A 17,348-nucleotide genomic window follows, 5' to 3' on the forward strand; every position below is an offset into this window, starting at 1 on the left:
TGTTGGGTTTGCTTGCCCAACACCCAGTTTTTGTTCCAGTTTTAATGTGACGATTTTTCTGTGGAAACCAGCTAGCTCTCAGTCGTCTGAGGTGGGCACAGGACCCAGGTGTGCCTGGTGGGAGTGACCCAGTACGTCAGGGAGGTGGGGGGTGGGGGGTGAGGTGTGAGGTCAGAGGCTGGGCTGCCCAGGTCCTAGTCCTGGGTGCTACCTCATAGGGGCACTAACAACTTCAGCTTATTTGTCCTCTACTCATTTTTTTTTTTTAAACTTGTTTTAAATTGTAGTATAGTTGACACCACCCTTATGTCAGAAAGTGAAGAGGAACTAAAAGGCCTCTTGATGAAAGTGAAAGAGAAGAGTGAAAAAGTTGGCTTCAAGCTCAGCATTCAGAAAACGAAGATCATGGCATCTGGTCCCATCACTCCATGGGAAATAGATGGGGAAACAGTGGAAAGTGTCAGACTTTATCTTTTTGGGCTCCAAAATCACCACAGATGGTGACTGCAGCCATGAAATTAAAAGACGCTTACTCCTTGGAAGAAAAGTTATGACCAACCTAGATAGCATATTCAAAAGCAGAGACATTACTTTGTTGACTAAGGTCCCTCTAGTCAAGGCTATGGTTTTTCCTGGGATCATGTATGGATATGAGAGTTGGACTGTGAAGAAAGCTGAGCGCCGAAGAATTGATGCTTTTGAACTGTGGTGTTGGAGAAGACTCTTGAGAGTCCCTTGGACTGCAAGGAGATCCAACCAGTCCATTCTGAAAAAGATCAGCCCTGGGATTTCTTTGGAAGGAATGATGCTACAGCTGAAATTCCAGTACTTTGGCCACCTCATGAGAAGAGTTGACTCATTGGAAAAGACTCTGATGCTGGGAGGGATTCGGGGCAGAAGGAGAAGGGGACGACCGAGGATGAGATGGCTGGATGGCATCACTGACTGGATGGACGTGAGTCTGAGTGAACTCTGGGAGATGGTGATGGACAGGGAGGCCTGGTGTGCTTCGATTCATGGGGTTGCAAAGAGTCAGACACAACTGAGCGACTGAACTGACCTGAACAGTTGATGTACAATGTTGTGTTCATTTCAGGTGTACATCAAAGTGAATCAGCTAAACACATGCATATATCCACTCTTTCTCAGATTCTCTCCCCATGTAGCCCATTGCAGAGTATTACAGAGTTCCCTGTGCTATACAGTAGGCCCTTGGTTGTCTATTTTATTGTTTCACTTTTTATTTTGTATTGGAGTATGGCCAGTTAACAGTGTTGTGATTGTTTCAGGCAGCAAAGGGACTCGGCCATACACACACATGCGTCCGTTCTCCCCCAAGCTCCCCTCCCGTCCAGGCTGCCACAGAACACAGCAGAGTCCCCTGTGCTGGACAGCAGGTCCTTGCTTATCCGTTTTATATGCAGTAGTGTGTGAATGTTAATCCCAGCCTCCCAGTTTAGCCCCCATTTTCCACTCTTGTTTACTCATTTGTTGACTGGGGGTATTTTTTTTAATTGGAGTATAATTGCTTTACCATATTGGGGGCATTAATAGCAGGCGTTTACTCTGAGACTGTACCACACACTTGGGGAATGAGCAGGTACGCTAAGGCCTGTTAGTCCAGACCATTATGATTTCATCTCAGCGTGCTCTCTTCAGCTTTCTGTTTTTTCCTTTCGTTTTCGCCTCCCACATGACCCCACATCATCCGCTGCATTACCCCAGGAGTTTATTTTACGTCTTTTTTCTCCTGCTGGAGACGCCCTCAAGACAGGACCATGTCTTCCGTGCATGCTCAGTCGTACCTACCTCTCCCCGACACCATGGCCAGCAGCCCACCAGGCTCCTCTGTCCATTGGATTTTTTTTCCAGGCAAGAATCCTGGAGTGGGTTGCCATTTCCTTCTCCAGGGGATCTTCCTGACCCAGGGATCGAACCCTCGTCTCCTACTTGGCAGGCAGGTTCCTTACCACTGAGCCCCCTGGGAAGCCAGGACCGTGTCTTACTCACCTTTATACCATGGGCGCTTACGGTTCCCACCCCAGAAATGGTGCTCGGTCAAGTTTGTCGAACAAAACTGAATACTCCCTGACACAGAGCGGAGAGCCCTGGAACAATGAGTGAAAGTGCCGTGGACCCTAGAGGAGGGACAGCAGGGAGACGGTGGGAACCACATGAAACTGGAGCCACTTCCCCACCGAAAATGGAGACTGCAGGCTCCGTCTCCTCCTGCCCTGGACTTGCTCACGTACGGAGGGCAGGTGCTGGTGATCAGCAGTCTGCTGGTGCCCGAGCCTGGCTTTCTGAACGGCTGCTTCTTGTTTTCTGCCTTAGAGCCCGTTTCTTCTCTTGGGGACTGGCAGGAGAAATGATCACTGCCTTCAGAGATATCAGATCTGCCCTCAAGACACCAGATGCTGCCCTGTGAGCCCGATAATCAGGTGCAAAAGTTCACACACTTGATGCAGAGTGGAGAGTGAGCCTCCTCAGGCACGGACGAGGCGGATCGGGGCAGCCAGAAACCACCCCCCTTTTTAAAAAATTAATTTTGTTTATTCATTTGTATGTGTTTTCGGCTGCGCCGGGTCTCCGTTGCTGTGCGGGCTTGTCTCTAGTTGCGGAGAACCGGGGCTGCTCTCTAGCCACAGGGCGCAGGCTTCTCACGGCGGTGGCGGTGGCGTCTCTCGCTGTGGCGCGCTGGCTCAGTTGCTCCACAGCATGCGGGCTCTTCCTGCATCAGGGATCAAGCCCGTGTTTCCTGCATTGGCAGGCGGATTATTTTTTTTTTCTTTTTTACCACTGAGCCACCAGGGAAGTCCCCAGAAAACCGTTTCTCACGGATGATTGCCCAGTCTCCAGTGGTGATGCTGGGTGAGTGATATCACCATCTGTTTCTCTGCTGAACAAGACTCACGTGGAGCCACACGGTCTGAGACTCAGTAATCCTTAGAGTCAGAACAGACACACGCGCTGAGGAGTGCAGGTCTCCTTTACAACGTCTAGCACCACGGCCGCTTAAGCTGTGAATGTTCCGGTGACTCCCGGTTCCCTGGTCCATGAAATAACCTATGTAGTTTATGGAATATTCTAGTTTCTAGAAAGTTGTTCACTAAACTTTTATGCTATGGTGCCCTAACTCAGATTCTGCTAGTTCTCAGCAAGCTTCGGCTGCAAAACGAATCCAGCAAATACGAAAGGACCTTCACCTCCCGTCCGGTGGCCCTGCGGTCACTGATGGCACAGTGACAGGAGTATCGACACCACGAGAATCAGCGATGCCACAGTCAGATCTGCCATCTGCCAGAGCCGAAGCCCAGAAACCGCTGCTCATAAGCTGCGGGCTGGCCGTGTCCTCGGAGGAACTCATAGAACAGGAGGGGGTGTAAGGTGCGCAGCAGTTGTCTCTCCCCAGATCTGCATGGAAAAAATGCCACGTGGGTGGCACCTACTCCGTGCTGAAGGAGGGGGGAGGAGGGAGACGTGAGCAGAACTTGAGACAGGGGAGAAGATTTGGAGGGGAGAAAACCCACCACGTGCTGGAGAAAAAGTAAATTTCAGGGCTGGTGAGAGGGAGGGACTCCACGTGGAGGGGCAGTGTAACTAGAGCTGGCAATTAGGCCAGGCCAGACTGGGAGAGGATGTGCGTCTTCAGAGAGGTGACGGGGCCGCGGGAGGTTTTCAAGGAAGGGGCGGGGCCTGATAAGAGCAGGACCTGGGGAAGATTATCTTTCTGACCTTGCATTTTAAAAAACTCAGATATAACTCACATACTATAAAATTCACCCTTTTAAAGTATACCGTTCAGCCAGTTTTCTATTCACAAGGTGGTGCAACCACTGCTACTGTCTAATTCCGGGACATTTTCATCAGCCCCGAGAAGAAACTCAATACTCATTAGCAGCCACCCTTTCCTCCACTAATAATTTGTACTTTTTACAAAACACCAAATTTGGTTACCTGTGAAGAGACTTGAATTTTGAACCAAGGAGGGTTTATGTGTTCCAAACATAAAGAGGAAAAGGGACAGTGGCTTTTCTGAAAAAGAAGTGGCTTTTCCAAGGTTCTGTTGATATAACCAGACATTATCTATCCATCCATCCAACTATCCATCTGCCCCATCAATGTTCTATCTAACTATTCTATCTTTCCATCCATCCATCCATCCATCCACCTACCCAGAAAGAGAAGAGAGAGTGAGAGAGAAGGCAGTATTAGATCCACACATGGGAGCAAAGAGCGTGGGTGGAGCTGATCCTCAAACCCAGCATCTGGGTGACATGGCAGCTCTGGATGTTAGAAGACAAGTCTTGCAGGGATCACGTTTTTACCTGTGGGCATCTCCTGTATCAGCCGTCTTCCTGTATGCTTCCAGACATTGCCACTCCTGGGGAATCCAAGAGAGAGCAGAAGGCGCAGAAACTTGGAAAATCCCTTGCTCTGGAAAGCCCTAAGGAAGACCCTTGCTTTCCACGGCCCTCTGGGCGCTTCTCCGAGGACAGAGGTGGCGGCTGGGGCCCAGGGCTGTGGAGCCTGAGCTACCCCAGAGGCAGGGGCGGCATCTGAGCGTCAGGAGTGGGGCTTCCTCTCGCCCCGCCCCCCCCCATCCCACGGGGCAGGAATGGTTGGGGCATGTCCATGATTCCATCTGCTCTTAGCCGCGCGGAACCTTGGGCTGGCTGGTCTAAGGGCAGCAGGGCCTCGATTTGTAGGGAGCGATAAATCCCACCCTGTCAGCCTTCGGGCTGACTGAGCTGTGTGTCTTCCTTCACATGTTAGAGCCTCGAGACTTCAAGACTGGAGAGTAATTCTGAGTTCATGGAGCCCGGCTCTTTCTTATTACTCCTGAGAAAACAGAGATTCAGAGAGATTAGGTAACTTGATCAAATCCACCTCTCCCACTAATCGAAGTGTCAGAAGTGGGGCGCGGGTGGGTGGGCGGTATCAGCAAGAGGGACAAAGGCCACAAGGAGATTTGGGGGGTAATGTGCTCCCTGTCTTCACTGTGGGTGTAGTTTCCTGGGTGGATACATACACCGAAGCTCATCAGGTTGCTCACTTTAAATTCCTGCGGCTCAGTATGGCAGTGCTCACTCAGTAAGGCTGCTGGAGAAGAGTCACCCATCTGGGGAGGGGCAGGGCAGGGTCTAGCCAGGAGGTTCACGCTTCCCTGAAACCTAGCGCTGCCTAAAAACCGAAGCCTATTTGAAGTCGTGAAAATGCCTTTTCCCATAAAGTCATTTTTCCCTTTTTTAAAATTAAAAAAATTAAAAATTGAAATGTAGTTGCTGAACAGTATTATATAAGTTACAGATGTGCAGTATAGTGACACAGTTTTAAAGGTTACACCCCAATGGTAGTTACTGTAAAATATTGGCTATATTCCCCGTGCTGTGCATACATCCTTGTTTTACACCTAATACTTTGTACCTCTTACGCCCCCGCTTCTCCCCCTTCCTCCTCGCCGCTCCCCGCCCCGCTCGCTCCCCCTCCCCGCCCCTTGTCTTACCCCCCAGCGAAGTCCCATCCTGCCTAAGGGCTCGCCCCCGACCGCGGGGCATCCAGGCGCCGTGGACCACGGAGCACCCCGGCGCCCGGGCGCACCTCGCCTGGCGCCCCCGGCCCGCCGGCCCGACACTGCCCCCTGGCGCCAGGTGGCCGCCAGCGCAGCGCTCGCCGGGCGGGTGCAGCGCGCTGATTGGCCGGCGCGGATTCGGGTTCCCGGGGGCGCGGGGCGCGGGCGCGGCGGGCAGCCTCGCTCCGCCTGGGCTCGGGGCCGCGGGCGCGCTCTCCGGGGGCTTCCCCTTCCGTCCCGTGCGTCCCGGTTCTGAGTCCCAGGGGCCAGGATGACCATCCGACACCAAGGCCAGCAGTACAGGCCGAGGATGGCGTTTCTGCGGAAGGTGAGCGCGGTGCCATCAGCCGGGCCCGGGAGGAGCGCGGGGACCACTTCGCGGAAGTGCCGGCGGGGACGTGGGCAGGGCTGGGGCGGCCCTGTGGTCGGTTAGCGCCCCATGTTGTTGAGTGGCGGTTTGCCGTGTGTGTGTGTGTGTGTGTGTGTGTGTGTGTGTGTGTGTGTGTGTGTCTGTCTGTCTGTCTGTCTGTCTGTCTGTGTGTCTCAGTCTGTATTGGTTAGCTTTCCTTGTAACCTGTTTATAGTGGAGAGTCTGGAGCGGGGCGATCGATGGTCGGCTGGAGGCTGAAAACAACCTGTTACTCGGGAGAGGAGGCGCGGCTGGGTCATTTCTGAGACAGTCTCCAGACGTTGTTGGAAGGCTCCCAGAGAGTAAATGAACGTGTTTACAGTTTTCTGATTCAAAGCGGCAGTATTTGAAGTGTGTGTGTGTGTGTGTCTGTGTGTGTGGTTAGTGTGTACACACAGAAATGGTGTGATTTGTAAGCTAGACAGACACCTTGCTTCCAGCATCTCCAGGTTGCTTGTTCAGCTGTGTGTATTTGTGCCCTCGGCTCTCTGGGCTGCTGCAGAAGTCAGGACCCTCCTGTCGCAAGGCTTTTTCAGACCAGGTGGCCAGGCGCTGGGTGTCTGTCCTGGGGACTTGTGCCAGGTGGAGTGCATCTTGCAGGGTGATGTATTTGGGGACAAAGTGGCTCATCTGGTTCTGGGCTCTTGGGATAACTGGTATCAGAGGAGGTTGGCAGAGGCTTCCGTCCTGGGTCACTCACCCGCGACCGCTTCCATCTGCAGTGAAGTGTCCTCTGTCTTAGGCTTATCCTGAGGAGAATTAGCTGAATCCTTTGTGACAGTAAGAGCTGCCCTGAACCCTTGGAGCTCAGCAAGCTATTGTTGTCAAAACTGCCCTGATTTGTCTTGCGGTGTTAAAAGCTGGGCGGTTTGGGCTACACTGGGGCACTGGCCGCCCTTGGTCCACTTAGCTCAGTAAGCTTGTGCGCCTGCCTGGTGTAGAGGTGTGAGAGTGCACGGCCCAGGCGCAGCGTCGTCTCCCTGGGAAGAGCATCTGTTAGAGAGCTGTTGTTGAGTCAGTGTCTCAGCCGTGTCTGACTCCTTGTGACCCCACGGTCTGCAGCACGCCAGGCTCCTCTGTCCTTCACCGTCTCCTGGAGTTTGCTCAAACTCACGTCCGATGAGTCAGTGGTGCTATCTGGATCCCCAGGTGGTGCAGTGGTCAAGAATCCCCCTATGAATGAAGAAAACCAGGGTTCGATCCCTGGGTCAGGAAGATCCCTTGGAGAAGGACATGACGACCCACTCCAGTGTTCCTGCCTGGGAAGGCCCGTGGACAGAGGAGCCCGCAGGTTGCAGTCCGTGGGGCCCAAGAGTCGAACACCACTGACACGCAGTGAAGAGCGGCACCTAGGGAAACCTGGGGCTTGGACGCAAGAGTCGGGTGGGGCTGTGGGGGAGCCTCAAGGAGTGGGCAACTAGCTTGGGCCGAGAGAAGCTGATGATGGAAGGGCTGGTGGTGAAGGGCAGCTCAGGGTCCCCAGGTGATTTGAATGACGGTGCAGAGAAAAGGCCACAGGACATTGAGTGACATCCGGGGACGCTGTGGGGAGGGGGCTGCTCCTGGCGTCTCTGCCCCCGGGCGCACAGGGCCTCTGGCTGGCCCCACATGTCAGCAGCAGCAGTGCTGGAGGGGGCCCTGGAGGCTGGGGACCTGCCAGGCACAGGCAGAGCTGGGTGGCCAAGCCTGGGGGTCAGGGGAGGTGACACGTTTCCTGGGGGCCACGTCCACTGGTGAGTGGGAGACTCGGCAGAAACAAATGCAGAGCCCGCAGCAGCTGGTGGGGCCTGGGGTGCTTCCCAGATGTCTGTCCGGTGGGCGGAGCAGGATTTGGGGAGGGGCCCGTCCGGGAGTGGTGCCCCCGGGGTCGGAGAGCTGGGGGTGATGTGACCCGGGGGTGATGTGACCCGGTGTCTGCTGGCCCCTGGCGGGCAGGCTCCTTTGCGGGAGCCTCGTCCCGTGTTGGCGGACAACCCCATGGTGCTGTAGACTTGCCCGCTGTCCGTGCAGAACAAGGCTGATGATTATTCCAGGAAAATTCCAGCCTGCGATCTTGCCCCGTGAGTGACAGCTCCCTCCTGCAGGAGCGGTGTGGGCGTGGGAGGTGGGACGCGGTTCCCGCTCCTGGTGACCCTGGAGTAGTCACGCTCAGCACGTGGCCTCCAACGCCCCCATCCCGCCCCCAGCTCGGGGTCACCCGGCGTCAGGCGAGGCCCGGGTCCCCCTCCATCCTCTTGCTGCCCAGGATGGTGGGGGGGCTGAGTCTGGGGGGCTGGAGGGGGGCTGACGTCTGGGGTGCGGGTGGCTGTCCCCCCGGGTCTCTGGGCCCCCAGGCACAGGGAGGAGCAGGGGGGAGTTGGCAGCAGTTGGAGCTGAAAGGAGGGGCCTCTCACCCGCTGAGGACCTGGGGCGCGGCTCAGACAGCCCCATCTGTGATGGGCACCGGGCCTTCCTGCCGGAGGCAGAGCTGGAACCCGGGTCTGCGCGGCTGTGCTGGGCCACGACGGCAGAGGCAGGGCCCGGAGTGCACGCCCTGGCCGAGGTGTGCGCAGTGGTCCCCAGGTGGCTCTCTGCGGGGCCTGCGGGGCCGTCCCCTGCTGGTGTCCTCACGTGGCGCCCCCTCCCCCTGCCCAGTGTGTGTGTCAGTCGCGGCAGACTCTTTGCAACCCCTTTGCTCCCCAAGGAGCCCACCGGGCTCCTCTGCCCATGGGGTTTCCCAGGCAAGAATACAGGAGGGGATCTCCCTGACCCAGGGATTGAACCTGTGTTTCCTGAGCTTCTCCTGCATTGCAGGCGGATTTGTTACCGCCTGAGCCACCAGGAAAGCTCTGTGTGTGTCTGAGTCCTTACTTCGTCTCTTCAGTGGACACCAGCCAGGCCCGCCCTAATGACCTCCTTTTAACTTGGCCACCTTTGCAAAGACCCTGTCTCCGGATCCAGTCACATTCTGAGGTCCTGGGGGCCAGGACCTCAACCTATGAATCTGAGGAGTGGGCACCATAAGAGAGTCTCTCGGAGATGGGACCACCAGCCAGAGTCCTGTGGTTTCCTCCCTGGAGAGACCCCGGGGAGACTTCCCTGGGGAACGTCTGAGGACGGTGGACCCAAACCCTGAATGTTCTTGAGGTCCCTTTGCTGCCCCCCCCCACCAGCTCCACTTTCTGAGAAGTGTGACACCTGTCAGGGAGAAATCTGACTCCCCTCATCATGTTTTTAAAATAACTCTCATTATTCCTCCTCTGAAGGTTATTTTCAAATCCTTTGTAACTAGATTTCTCTCTCTCTCTCTCTTTTTTTTTTTTTTTTTGATGCAAAGAGAAGGAGTCAACCCCTCTGACTTTCTGCTGGAGAAACTCAGGTTTCTAACTCATAACTTGGGTTTCTATTTCTTCTCCAATGTATGGGGGCTTGGACTCCATGAAATGCTGCTATTTCATCTCATACACGTTTTGGGATAAACGTGGATTTTCTTCTGGGAGCTAACGTGGGAAATGGGGCCCCGGGCTCTCACATCCGAATGGCAGGCAGCCTTGGGTGGAGCAGGCACGTCCCAGGCTCACGGGCAGGCATGAGTCCAGAAGTGGTGCTTCCTGCAGCCCCAGGCCCCTCGGTCCCCACCCGTGTCCAAGAGAAGCACCCCCTCCACCCCGCTCCCAGGGCGTCTCCTCGCTCCCCTCTGCTGTGAGCCTCTCGGCCGGCCCAGCGGCCTGAGACGGCAGTGGGCTCCTGGTTGTAAGCGCCCCATGTTCCTCTTGCCGTCTTTTGCTCCCTTGGTGCCCCTCAGCTGACCCGGGCAGTTCTGTTTTGCAGATCGAGGCCCTTGTGAAGGACATGCAGGACCCAGACACAGGGGTCAGGGTGCAGAACCAGAAGGTCACAGTCGTCAGCATCCCTCACGCCATGACGGGTAAGGTGTCTGGCAGTTTGGTCTTGGCCTGAGCAGACCACACACAGGTGTTGGCACACTAGAGCCCACAGGCCAGAAGCGGCCCCTGTTCTGTATTTGCGAATAAAGTTTTATTGGAACAGATCCACATCCCCATTCACGTATTGTCGGTGGCTGCTTCTGCACTGCGGTGGCAGAGTTAACACCCACACACCCACACAGACACACACACCCACACACGAGTCCAGCGTCCAGCCTCTCATCCCTTGTCTAGGCATGTGAGCCACTGTCCTTCCTGGCACCTGGGGCCCCCTCGGTTCCCGGATTTGGGACGCTGCCCACTCAGCCACGGTCCCCCTCGTTTGCCCTACGTGGTGAATCCCAGCGGCAGTCGGAGCCTCTGTTGTGCGGCATTGGCGCTGCTCAAAGCAGACTGGCTCAGCGCCGCTGCCCCCTCGGAGGGCAGGCGGCCGGGGCTTAGGGAACGATGGGGCTGACGTGCGAGCTGAGATCAGCACAGACCACGCGGTGGACGCCCCGGGAACCCCCTAATCCCATCTGATCTATTTCAGGAAGCGCCCAAGTGGATGCGAAAAGCCCTCGGCTCCTTGGCGGGGAGTGCTAACCCGTCTGCTGCCAGCTGGGGGTGGGGGGCTCCCCTTCTTGGTGTGCACACCTCTGTGTAGGGACGTGGGGTGGACCGTCTAATAACACACCCAGTCCTGGGATTCTAAGTTGGATTTTCAGTGAAGACGTCTGCTTTTGAATAAGCAAGGGGCTGAATAAAGGCGAGAGCGACGGGCCCCTCTGGGAGCCGTCACCGTGGGCACGTGGACGTGGGGAGTGGGTGGCTGGATGTGTGTGCCTTCAGGACGTGTGTAGGAAGGGGTGGGTACAGGCTGTGCCCCCTCAGCCGTGCTGTGCCCCCCACCCCAGGGTACAGGCAGTGGAGTTCAGACCCTGGCTCCCCCCGTGGTGTGTTTCGTGGGCCAGTTTGCACTCAGGCAGGGCACCCAGCTCAGCCCTTGGGAAGCAGGCTGGGGTCGCTAGAAAGAGTGGTGGTTGGCATTTGCTCGATGGCGTTGGAGCTGGGGTGCATCTTTGTTGTGAGACGACGTTGCCGCCTCCGACGAGGAGCGTGTCCTGCCGAGGGGCCGGGGCCTGGCTGAGCCGGAGACGCACAGCTTCCTTGAGGGCCCGCTTCCATTCTCGGCCGCTGGTGGGGCTCGGCCTGTCCTGGCCCGTGGATCAGCGTGAATCCTTGGGAGGGCTCCCCAGGCCCCGATCCTGTCCCCGCCGGCCTCCCATCTGCGTTGCCCCCGGGCCAGCCCTCAGATGTGCAGGGCGCAAGGGCAGATGGAGCCCACACTCCACGGTCTGAAGTTGCAACCGAGACTACAGGGTGTTCCTAAGAAAGTGTCTCATCCTTCTGCTTTGACAGAAGCCTTTATGATGACTGAAAAGCCAGGCTTGGATGTAGCACTGGCTGTCAGAGTTTTGCAGGGGAACGTAGTGGCGTCTGAGACCCAGCACCCCAACCCTGGCGCACTCCCTTCCCCTCCCATCCGGGTTCTCATTACTGCTGGGACTGAGCTCCGTCCAGGGCTCCATGGACAGCTTGTTTGGGGCTGTTTTTTTTTTTTCCAATGGTCAAGACTTAGTGTGTTTACCTCCCTCTTGATGAATGACAGTCCAGGCACCCATTATTGTATCAATAAGGAAAGAGAGTCAGTACCTCGGAGAGGTGAAGGCTGAGGGGGTGGCAGGGACATGGGGTGAAAGTCTGGCTGGACTCACATTGTGGGAGGCCCTGAATCATGGGCTGGGGGTTCGGACTGGACATAGTTGGGGGGTGGGGTTCAGGGAGGTCCCTGGAGGATCTGAGCAGCAGGACGAGATCACGGCTGGATAGGGAGGCGGCCAGTTGGGCAGCAGCGTGTGGGTGGGTGTTGGGGAGGCTCTGACGTTGGCCAGACCCTTCTGCTTTGCAGGAAGTGACGTCCTCCAGTGGCTCAGCCAGCGCCTGTGGATCTCCGGACTGGGTGAGAGCTCCTTCTGTCCTCAGCCCGACCAAGGGCTGCTGTGGCATCACCCCGGGGCATATCTGGGCGCGGCTGGATGAGGCGCAGCCTGTGTCTCTGAGAAACTGACCTTTTAGTTGGCGAGATGAAGCCTTTGTGAGTAAAACAGCTAGACTGGAAGGGGTGATAACTGGGGGGACACAGTTGTTTTTTCATACAAAATACTGAGAGTGTGTGAATCACAGGCTTCCCTGGTGGCTCAGATGGTAAGAGTCTGCCTGCAAGGCCAGAGGCCCAAGTTTGATTACTGGGTCAGGAAGATCCCCTGAAGCAGGGAATGGCAACCCACTCCATTCTTGGCTGGAAGAATCCCATGGACAGGGGAGCCTGGAGGGCCACAGTCCATGGGGTTGCAAAGAGTCAGACACGACTGAAGTGACTAACGTGACCACTGCTACTACTAAGTCGCAGGATTAACTGGGGAGGAGTCAGTCAAGAAGGACTTCCTGGAGGGGGTCATGCACATGTGTATTTGGTCTGGAAGGAGATGATGCCTGTGAAGTGTGGAGGGGAGCTCGGAGGGTCTGGACCCAGGGTGCAGGCAGAGTCCAGCTTGGGGCAGAAGTCGACTGCCCCTTCCTGCCTCTCACGGGGTAAAGAAGGGTCTGCTGGTCAGAGACACTCTGACCTGGGTTTCTCCAGACGCTCCTGGGTTTCTCCAGACTCAACGGTGTTCTTCCAGGAAGTCCCCATCTATCACCCCTAACCTGGCCCCCATCAGCCCTGCGGTTCACTGGCTGCCCTCCAGAAGCACTGAGCTGTCACTGGGGCAACCAGGCTGGGGGACATTCTGGGACTGTCTCCTCAGCTGGTGCTTGTCCACAGTGAAGGTCAGGAACCGCTGCTCCCACTTGGCAAAAGTGCTGTGAGGATGGGGGTGCCCGTCCTGGCATTTGGGGTGCTGTGCGGGGGCGGGGCAGTGAGCTTCTGCCCTTGGCCCCTGCTCTTAACTTCCTTGTCTCACCTGCTCCTCCCCAGAGGCCCAGAACTTGGGCAACTTCATCGTCAAGTACGGCTACATTTACCCCCTGCAGGACCCCAAGAACCTCACTCTGAAGCCCGACAGCAGCCTCTATCGATTTCAGGTGAGCCTTGGCCTTGACCTGGGGTGTTGGTGGGGCAGGATGTCATCTGGAGCTGTAACTGGTTGGCTTCACATCCTCCCAGAGCTTTAGAAACGGTGGCAGAGGTGCAGGCATGTTTCAGGCTATGGGGCGGGGGGCCCGGGGCACACAGCCTGTGTCAGCCCGGCCCCCTGGTTTCTCTCGTAGACGCCGTACTTCTGGCCCACCCAGCAGTGGCCGGCTGAAGACGTCGACTACGGTAAACCGCGCCCACCCCAGGCCTGGCGAGGGCTCCCCGTGCTGCCTAGCTGCACACTGCGTCTTGGTGGCGTCTACGGCCGTCACGACCTTTTTTTTACGTCCGTCCTTGTCTGTGTCAGGAGTGGCTCCTCGGGGGGCGGGAGCGGGTCTGGGAGTGTCCTATCTGCCACGCTGAGCACGGCAGCCTCGTGCATAGAGGGGTTTCGAAACGTGATGAGGGTGGAAAATGATGTCGTTTTCTTTTCCAGCCATCTATCTGGCCAAGCGGAATATCAAGAAGAAAGGGATTTTAGAGGAATATGAGAAGGTGTGGAGACGCTTTCAAGTATAGGCGCTTGTAACTGAGTGCCGCGTAGCCGTGAGCTGCTTCCCCCGTCCCCCCGTTACTCCATTCACGGGCGCTCGTCGCCCCTCCATCCCTCATCCCCATCCCTCATCCTGCGTCCATCCATCGTCCGCCCATATGTTAATATTTGGAAGCAGCTGGGTGGAGTAAATTCTCCCCCACGTTGCGCTACGGTTTTTCCTGCTGTCGTTTAAGCCCTTGTCTCAGTAACTCCTGGGCCCACAGGAGTGACCACGTTCCTTTTTCTGTCCCCAAGTAAGAGGACCTAACATGTGTAATAATGCACGTTATAGGGTGGACAGATTTTTTTTTAAACACCTTTTATTTTGTGGTGGAGTATAGCGGATTAATGCTGTTGGAATAGTGTCAGGTGGACTGCGAAGGGACCCAGCCGTACGTACACATGTGTCCATTCTCCCCCAGACTCCTCTGCCGTCCAGGCTGGCACACAACGCTGAGCAGAGTTCCCTGTGCTGGGCAGGAGGTCCTTGTTTATCCACTTTAAACAGAGCTTCGTGCACAGGTCCACCCGACTCCCTGACTACCCCTTCTCGGCATCCTCCCCGCGGGCAGCCATAAGTCCCTTCTCTAAGTCTGCGAGTCTCTTTCTGTTTTGTAAACAAATTTCTTTGTATAATTTCTTCTAAGATTCCACATATAAGGGGTGTCGTAGGCTGTTTCTGCTTCTCTGTCTGATTTACATCACTCAGCATGACTGTCTCTAGGTCCAGGATGGAGAGATTTGAACCTGAGTGTGAGAAGGGAAAACAGCAGTGCAGGCTTTTGTTTCGGGCAGAATAAGTCAGATTTCTCAGAGAACACACCCCAGTCCTCAGAAGGCTGGGTTTCTGGGCAGATGGCAACAATCTTGCTGTGTTTCCTTTTTGAAAGTGAGAGTATTAGTTGCCCAGTTGTGTCCAACTCTTTGGGACCCCATGGACTGTAGCCCCCCAGGCTCCTCTGTCCATGGAATTCTCCAGGCAAGATCCTGGAGTGGCTTGCCATTCCCTTCTTCAGGGGATCTTCCCGATGCAGGGACTGAGCCCAGCTCTCCCACACTGCAGATTCTTTACTGTCTGAGCCACCAGGGAAGCCCCAGACGCGTTTTCAGAAGGGCCAGCATCACACAGTGTTAGGTGGTAGCTCTGTGGGTTTGTGGTGCTCTGCTGTTGACTGTTAAGTTTCCACATTCTTCTCCACACAACTCCCATCTTCCTAATCAGACTAGGATACATTTATTAAAAAAAAAAGTCCAAGCCCACCTGTGGCTTCTGTTGTAAAAGCTTGTTGAGGATTCGGCATCACCCTGCGAATGAGCGCCTTCGCATAGCGGGGTGGGAGGGGCGCTTGGCTAGGTCTCCTGGTTGACTTAGGGCTCCCTGCCCACTGCACACAGCGGAGCTCCTGAGGCTCAGCGTTCTCACTTTGTCTTCCTCCTCTAGGAAAACTACAATTTCTTGAACAAAAAAATCAACTACAAGTGGGACTTCATCATCATGCAGGCCAGAGAGCAGTGCCGGTGAGTTCGCGCTCACCCCAGTCCTCTGGTATCCCTTCGCCCTCCCTTCTTTCCTTGTTTCTTTTAAAAAATGAGCTTTTATTGGGCAGCTGTGTGTTAAACAGCGGGCTAGGCGTAAGGAAGGGAGAGGCATCGTCCGGGGAGCCTGGCGGGCAAGCGGACAGGCCACGGGGCCTCAGTGAGTTGAGGCGCACGTTTGGGTTTGGAGAAGGAGCTGCGGAAAGAGTAGTGAGCCTGGAGGCAGCGGAGGGGGGTGCCCGGAGGAGGAGGAGGGGGCGCGTGGTAGGAGGACGGTGGGGGGGGCAGGGAGGGCGAGGAGCCGGGGTGGGGGGTGCCCGCCTGAAGCCGGAGCTGGCATAGAGAATGGCAGGAGTGAGGCTGGAGGTGTCAGCATCCAGACTGGGAGAGGGTACTCTACTCAGCACTGCTGGATGGTGAGCAGCCTCAGTTCACACGTCATGAGCTCAAAGAAGCTTATCTTTAAAAAAAAAAAAAAATGTATCGGAGTGTAGTTAGAGAAGGAAATGGCACCCACTCCAGTATTCTTGCCTGGGAAATTCTATGGCCAGAGGAGCCTGGTGGGCTACAGTCCACGGGGTCGCAAACAGTCAGCACGACTGAGCGGCTCCACGATAACTGTTGTGTTAGTTGGGTGTGTGGCAAAGTGCACCATCAGTCACACACGCGCGTGCCCATCCTTTTAGATTCTTTCCTCATGTGGCCAGTACAGAGTCTCGGCTCGAGTTCCCTGTGCAGACAGTAGGTTCTTATTAGGTACCTAGTTTATACACGGTAGTGTGTGTCTGTCTTTTCTGATTAGCGGTTGTTACTGTACACAGATCACCCGGAAGCTTCGTGCTCCAAATGGCAACAGTTGTTTTACCTCTCAAGGACGTTTCTGTAGCTCTGGAATCGCGGGGACGGCTTAGTTGGAGGCTGTGAATCAGAGCCTCTCGTGAGGCTGCAGTCACGAAACAGTCACACGAGTAGCCAGGAAGTAAATGTAAAATGACACGTTGGGTCGTGAACTTTAAGGACACGGCTTGCGCGCTCTCATGCAGAGTCAGGGATGGTCCCTGTGGTGCTTTTAAAATCTGTCTACAGTTCTGAGGGCTTCCCAGGTGGCTCAGTGGTGAAGGATTCACCTGGAGTGCAGGAGACCCAGGTTTGATCCCTGGGTCAGGAAGGGCCCCTGGAGAAGGGCCTGGCAACCCGCTCCAGTATTCTTGCCTGGAAACCCCATGGACAGCGGAGCCTGGGGGACCACAGTCCAGGGGCCACAGAGAGTGGGACACTGCGGGCCTGAGCACGCACGGTTCGGTGACCCCCGTCCACCCTGAGGGGGAGGGCTTGGCCTTCCCCCCTTCCTCCCCTCGGGGTCTCTCCAGGAGGTCCCTTGGCCTTCCTCACAGCATCAGGCATCTCACCGCCTACAGGTGGTCGGAGGCTCTGAGGGCAGATGCCACAGGGAAGGAGGGTGGCGGCTGCCCGCTTCCGTGGCCCAGCCTCAGAAGCTGCACAGGGCCGCCTTCCTGACGTGCTCTGTTGGTCAAAACAGCCGGGAAGCCCGCCCGGTCTCTGTGGGGGAGGACACAGACCCTCCTCACAGTGGGGGGACCCGCAGACAGAGTTATGAGGTGCCGCAGCGGCCACCCCGATCCTTCGGGCAGCACACGGAATGTGTCCCTAGGGCTCACAGCGAGACTTGGGATTTCGTATTCATTTCATGAGTCCTTCTCTGATATTTAGACCAGAAGCTATTCAAGGGCAGGACCATGTTTGTGTGTCACGCCGTTTGGCAAGACCATTTACTGGGTGACTTAAAGGGCAGACATTCATTTTCTTACAGGCCTGGAGGCGGGGAAGTCAGGGTTCACGGTTCTGCCAGGGTTTGGTTTCTGATGTTGCCTCTCTTCTCGGCTTGCAGATGGCTGGCGGCCTTTTTGTTGGGGGGGGGCGGTGGGGAGAGGAGAGAGGCTGTCCAGTGTCTTCTGTTCCCGGGACACGAATCCTGTCCTAAGGTCCCCACCCACATGACCTCATCTAACGGCTTCTAAACTCTAAGTGCTTCTTAAAGGCCCTGCTTCCAGGTACTGTCACACTGGGAGCAAAGGCTTCAGCACGTGAATTTCGGGGGAGAGTTGCTAACATTCAGACCTTCACAGTCTGGTTCTCCCAGTGCTTGGATCAGAGTTGAGATCAATAAATAC

At 56.0% G+C, this 17,348-nt stretch overlaps 1 protein-coding gene across 2 annotated transcripts in view; it reads left to right on the plus strand.

Annotated features, from left to right (window-relative positions):
* The first annotated feature begins 5,675 nt into the window (after positions 1-5,675).
* RGS9 (regulator of G protein signaling 9) overlaps positions 5,676-17,348 on the plus strand; it is a 51,840-nt gene continuing 40,167 nt past the window's right edge. For both annotated transcript variants that reach the window (XM_069542350.1, XM_069542351.1), the window contains exons 1-7: positions 5,676-5,900; positions 9,792-9,888; positions 11,859-11,909; positions 12,927-13,033; positions 13,220-13,271; positions 13,522-13,580; positions 15,062-15,138. In XM_069542350.1, coding sequence (XP_069398451.1) covers positions 5,844-5,900; positions 9,792-9,888; positions 11,859-11,909; positions 12,927-13,033; positions 13,220-13,271; positions 13,522-13,580; positions 15,062-15,138 — 500 coding nt within the window. In that variant the 5' untranslated portion in view covers positions 5,676-5,843. The remainder of the gene's footprint in view (positions 5,901-9,791; positions 9,889-11,858; positions 11,910-12,926; positions 13,034-13,219; positions 13,272-13,521; positions 13,581-15,061; positions 15,139-17,348) is intronic.

This window comes from Ovis canadensis, chromosome 11 (genome assembly GCF_042477335.2).
Source record: "Ovis canadensis isolate MfBH-ARS-UI-01 breed Bighorn chromosome 11, ARS-UI_OviCan_v2, whole genome shotgun sequence".
Lineage (NCBI taxonomy): Eukaryota > Metazoa > Chordata > Mammalia > Artiodactyla > Bovidae > Ovis > Ovis canadensis.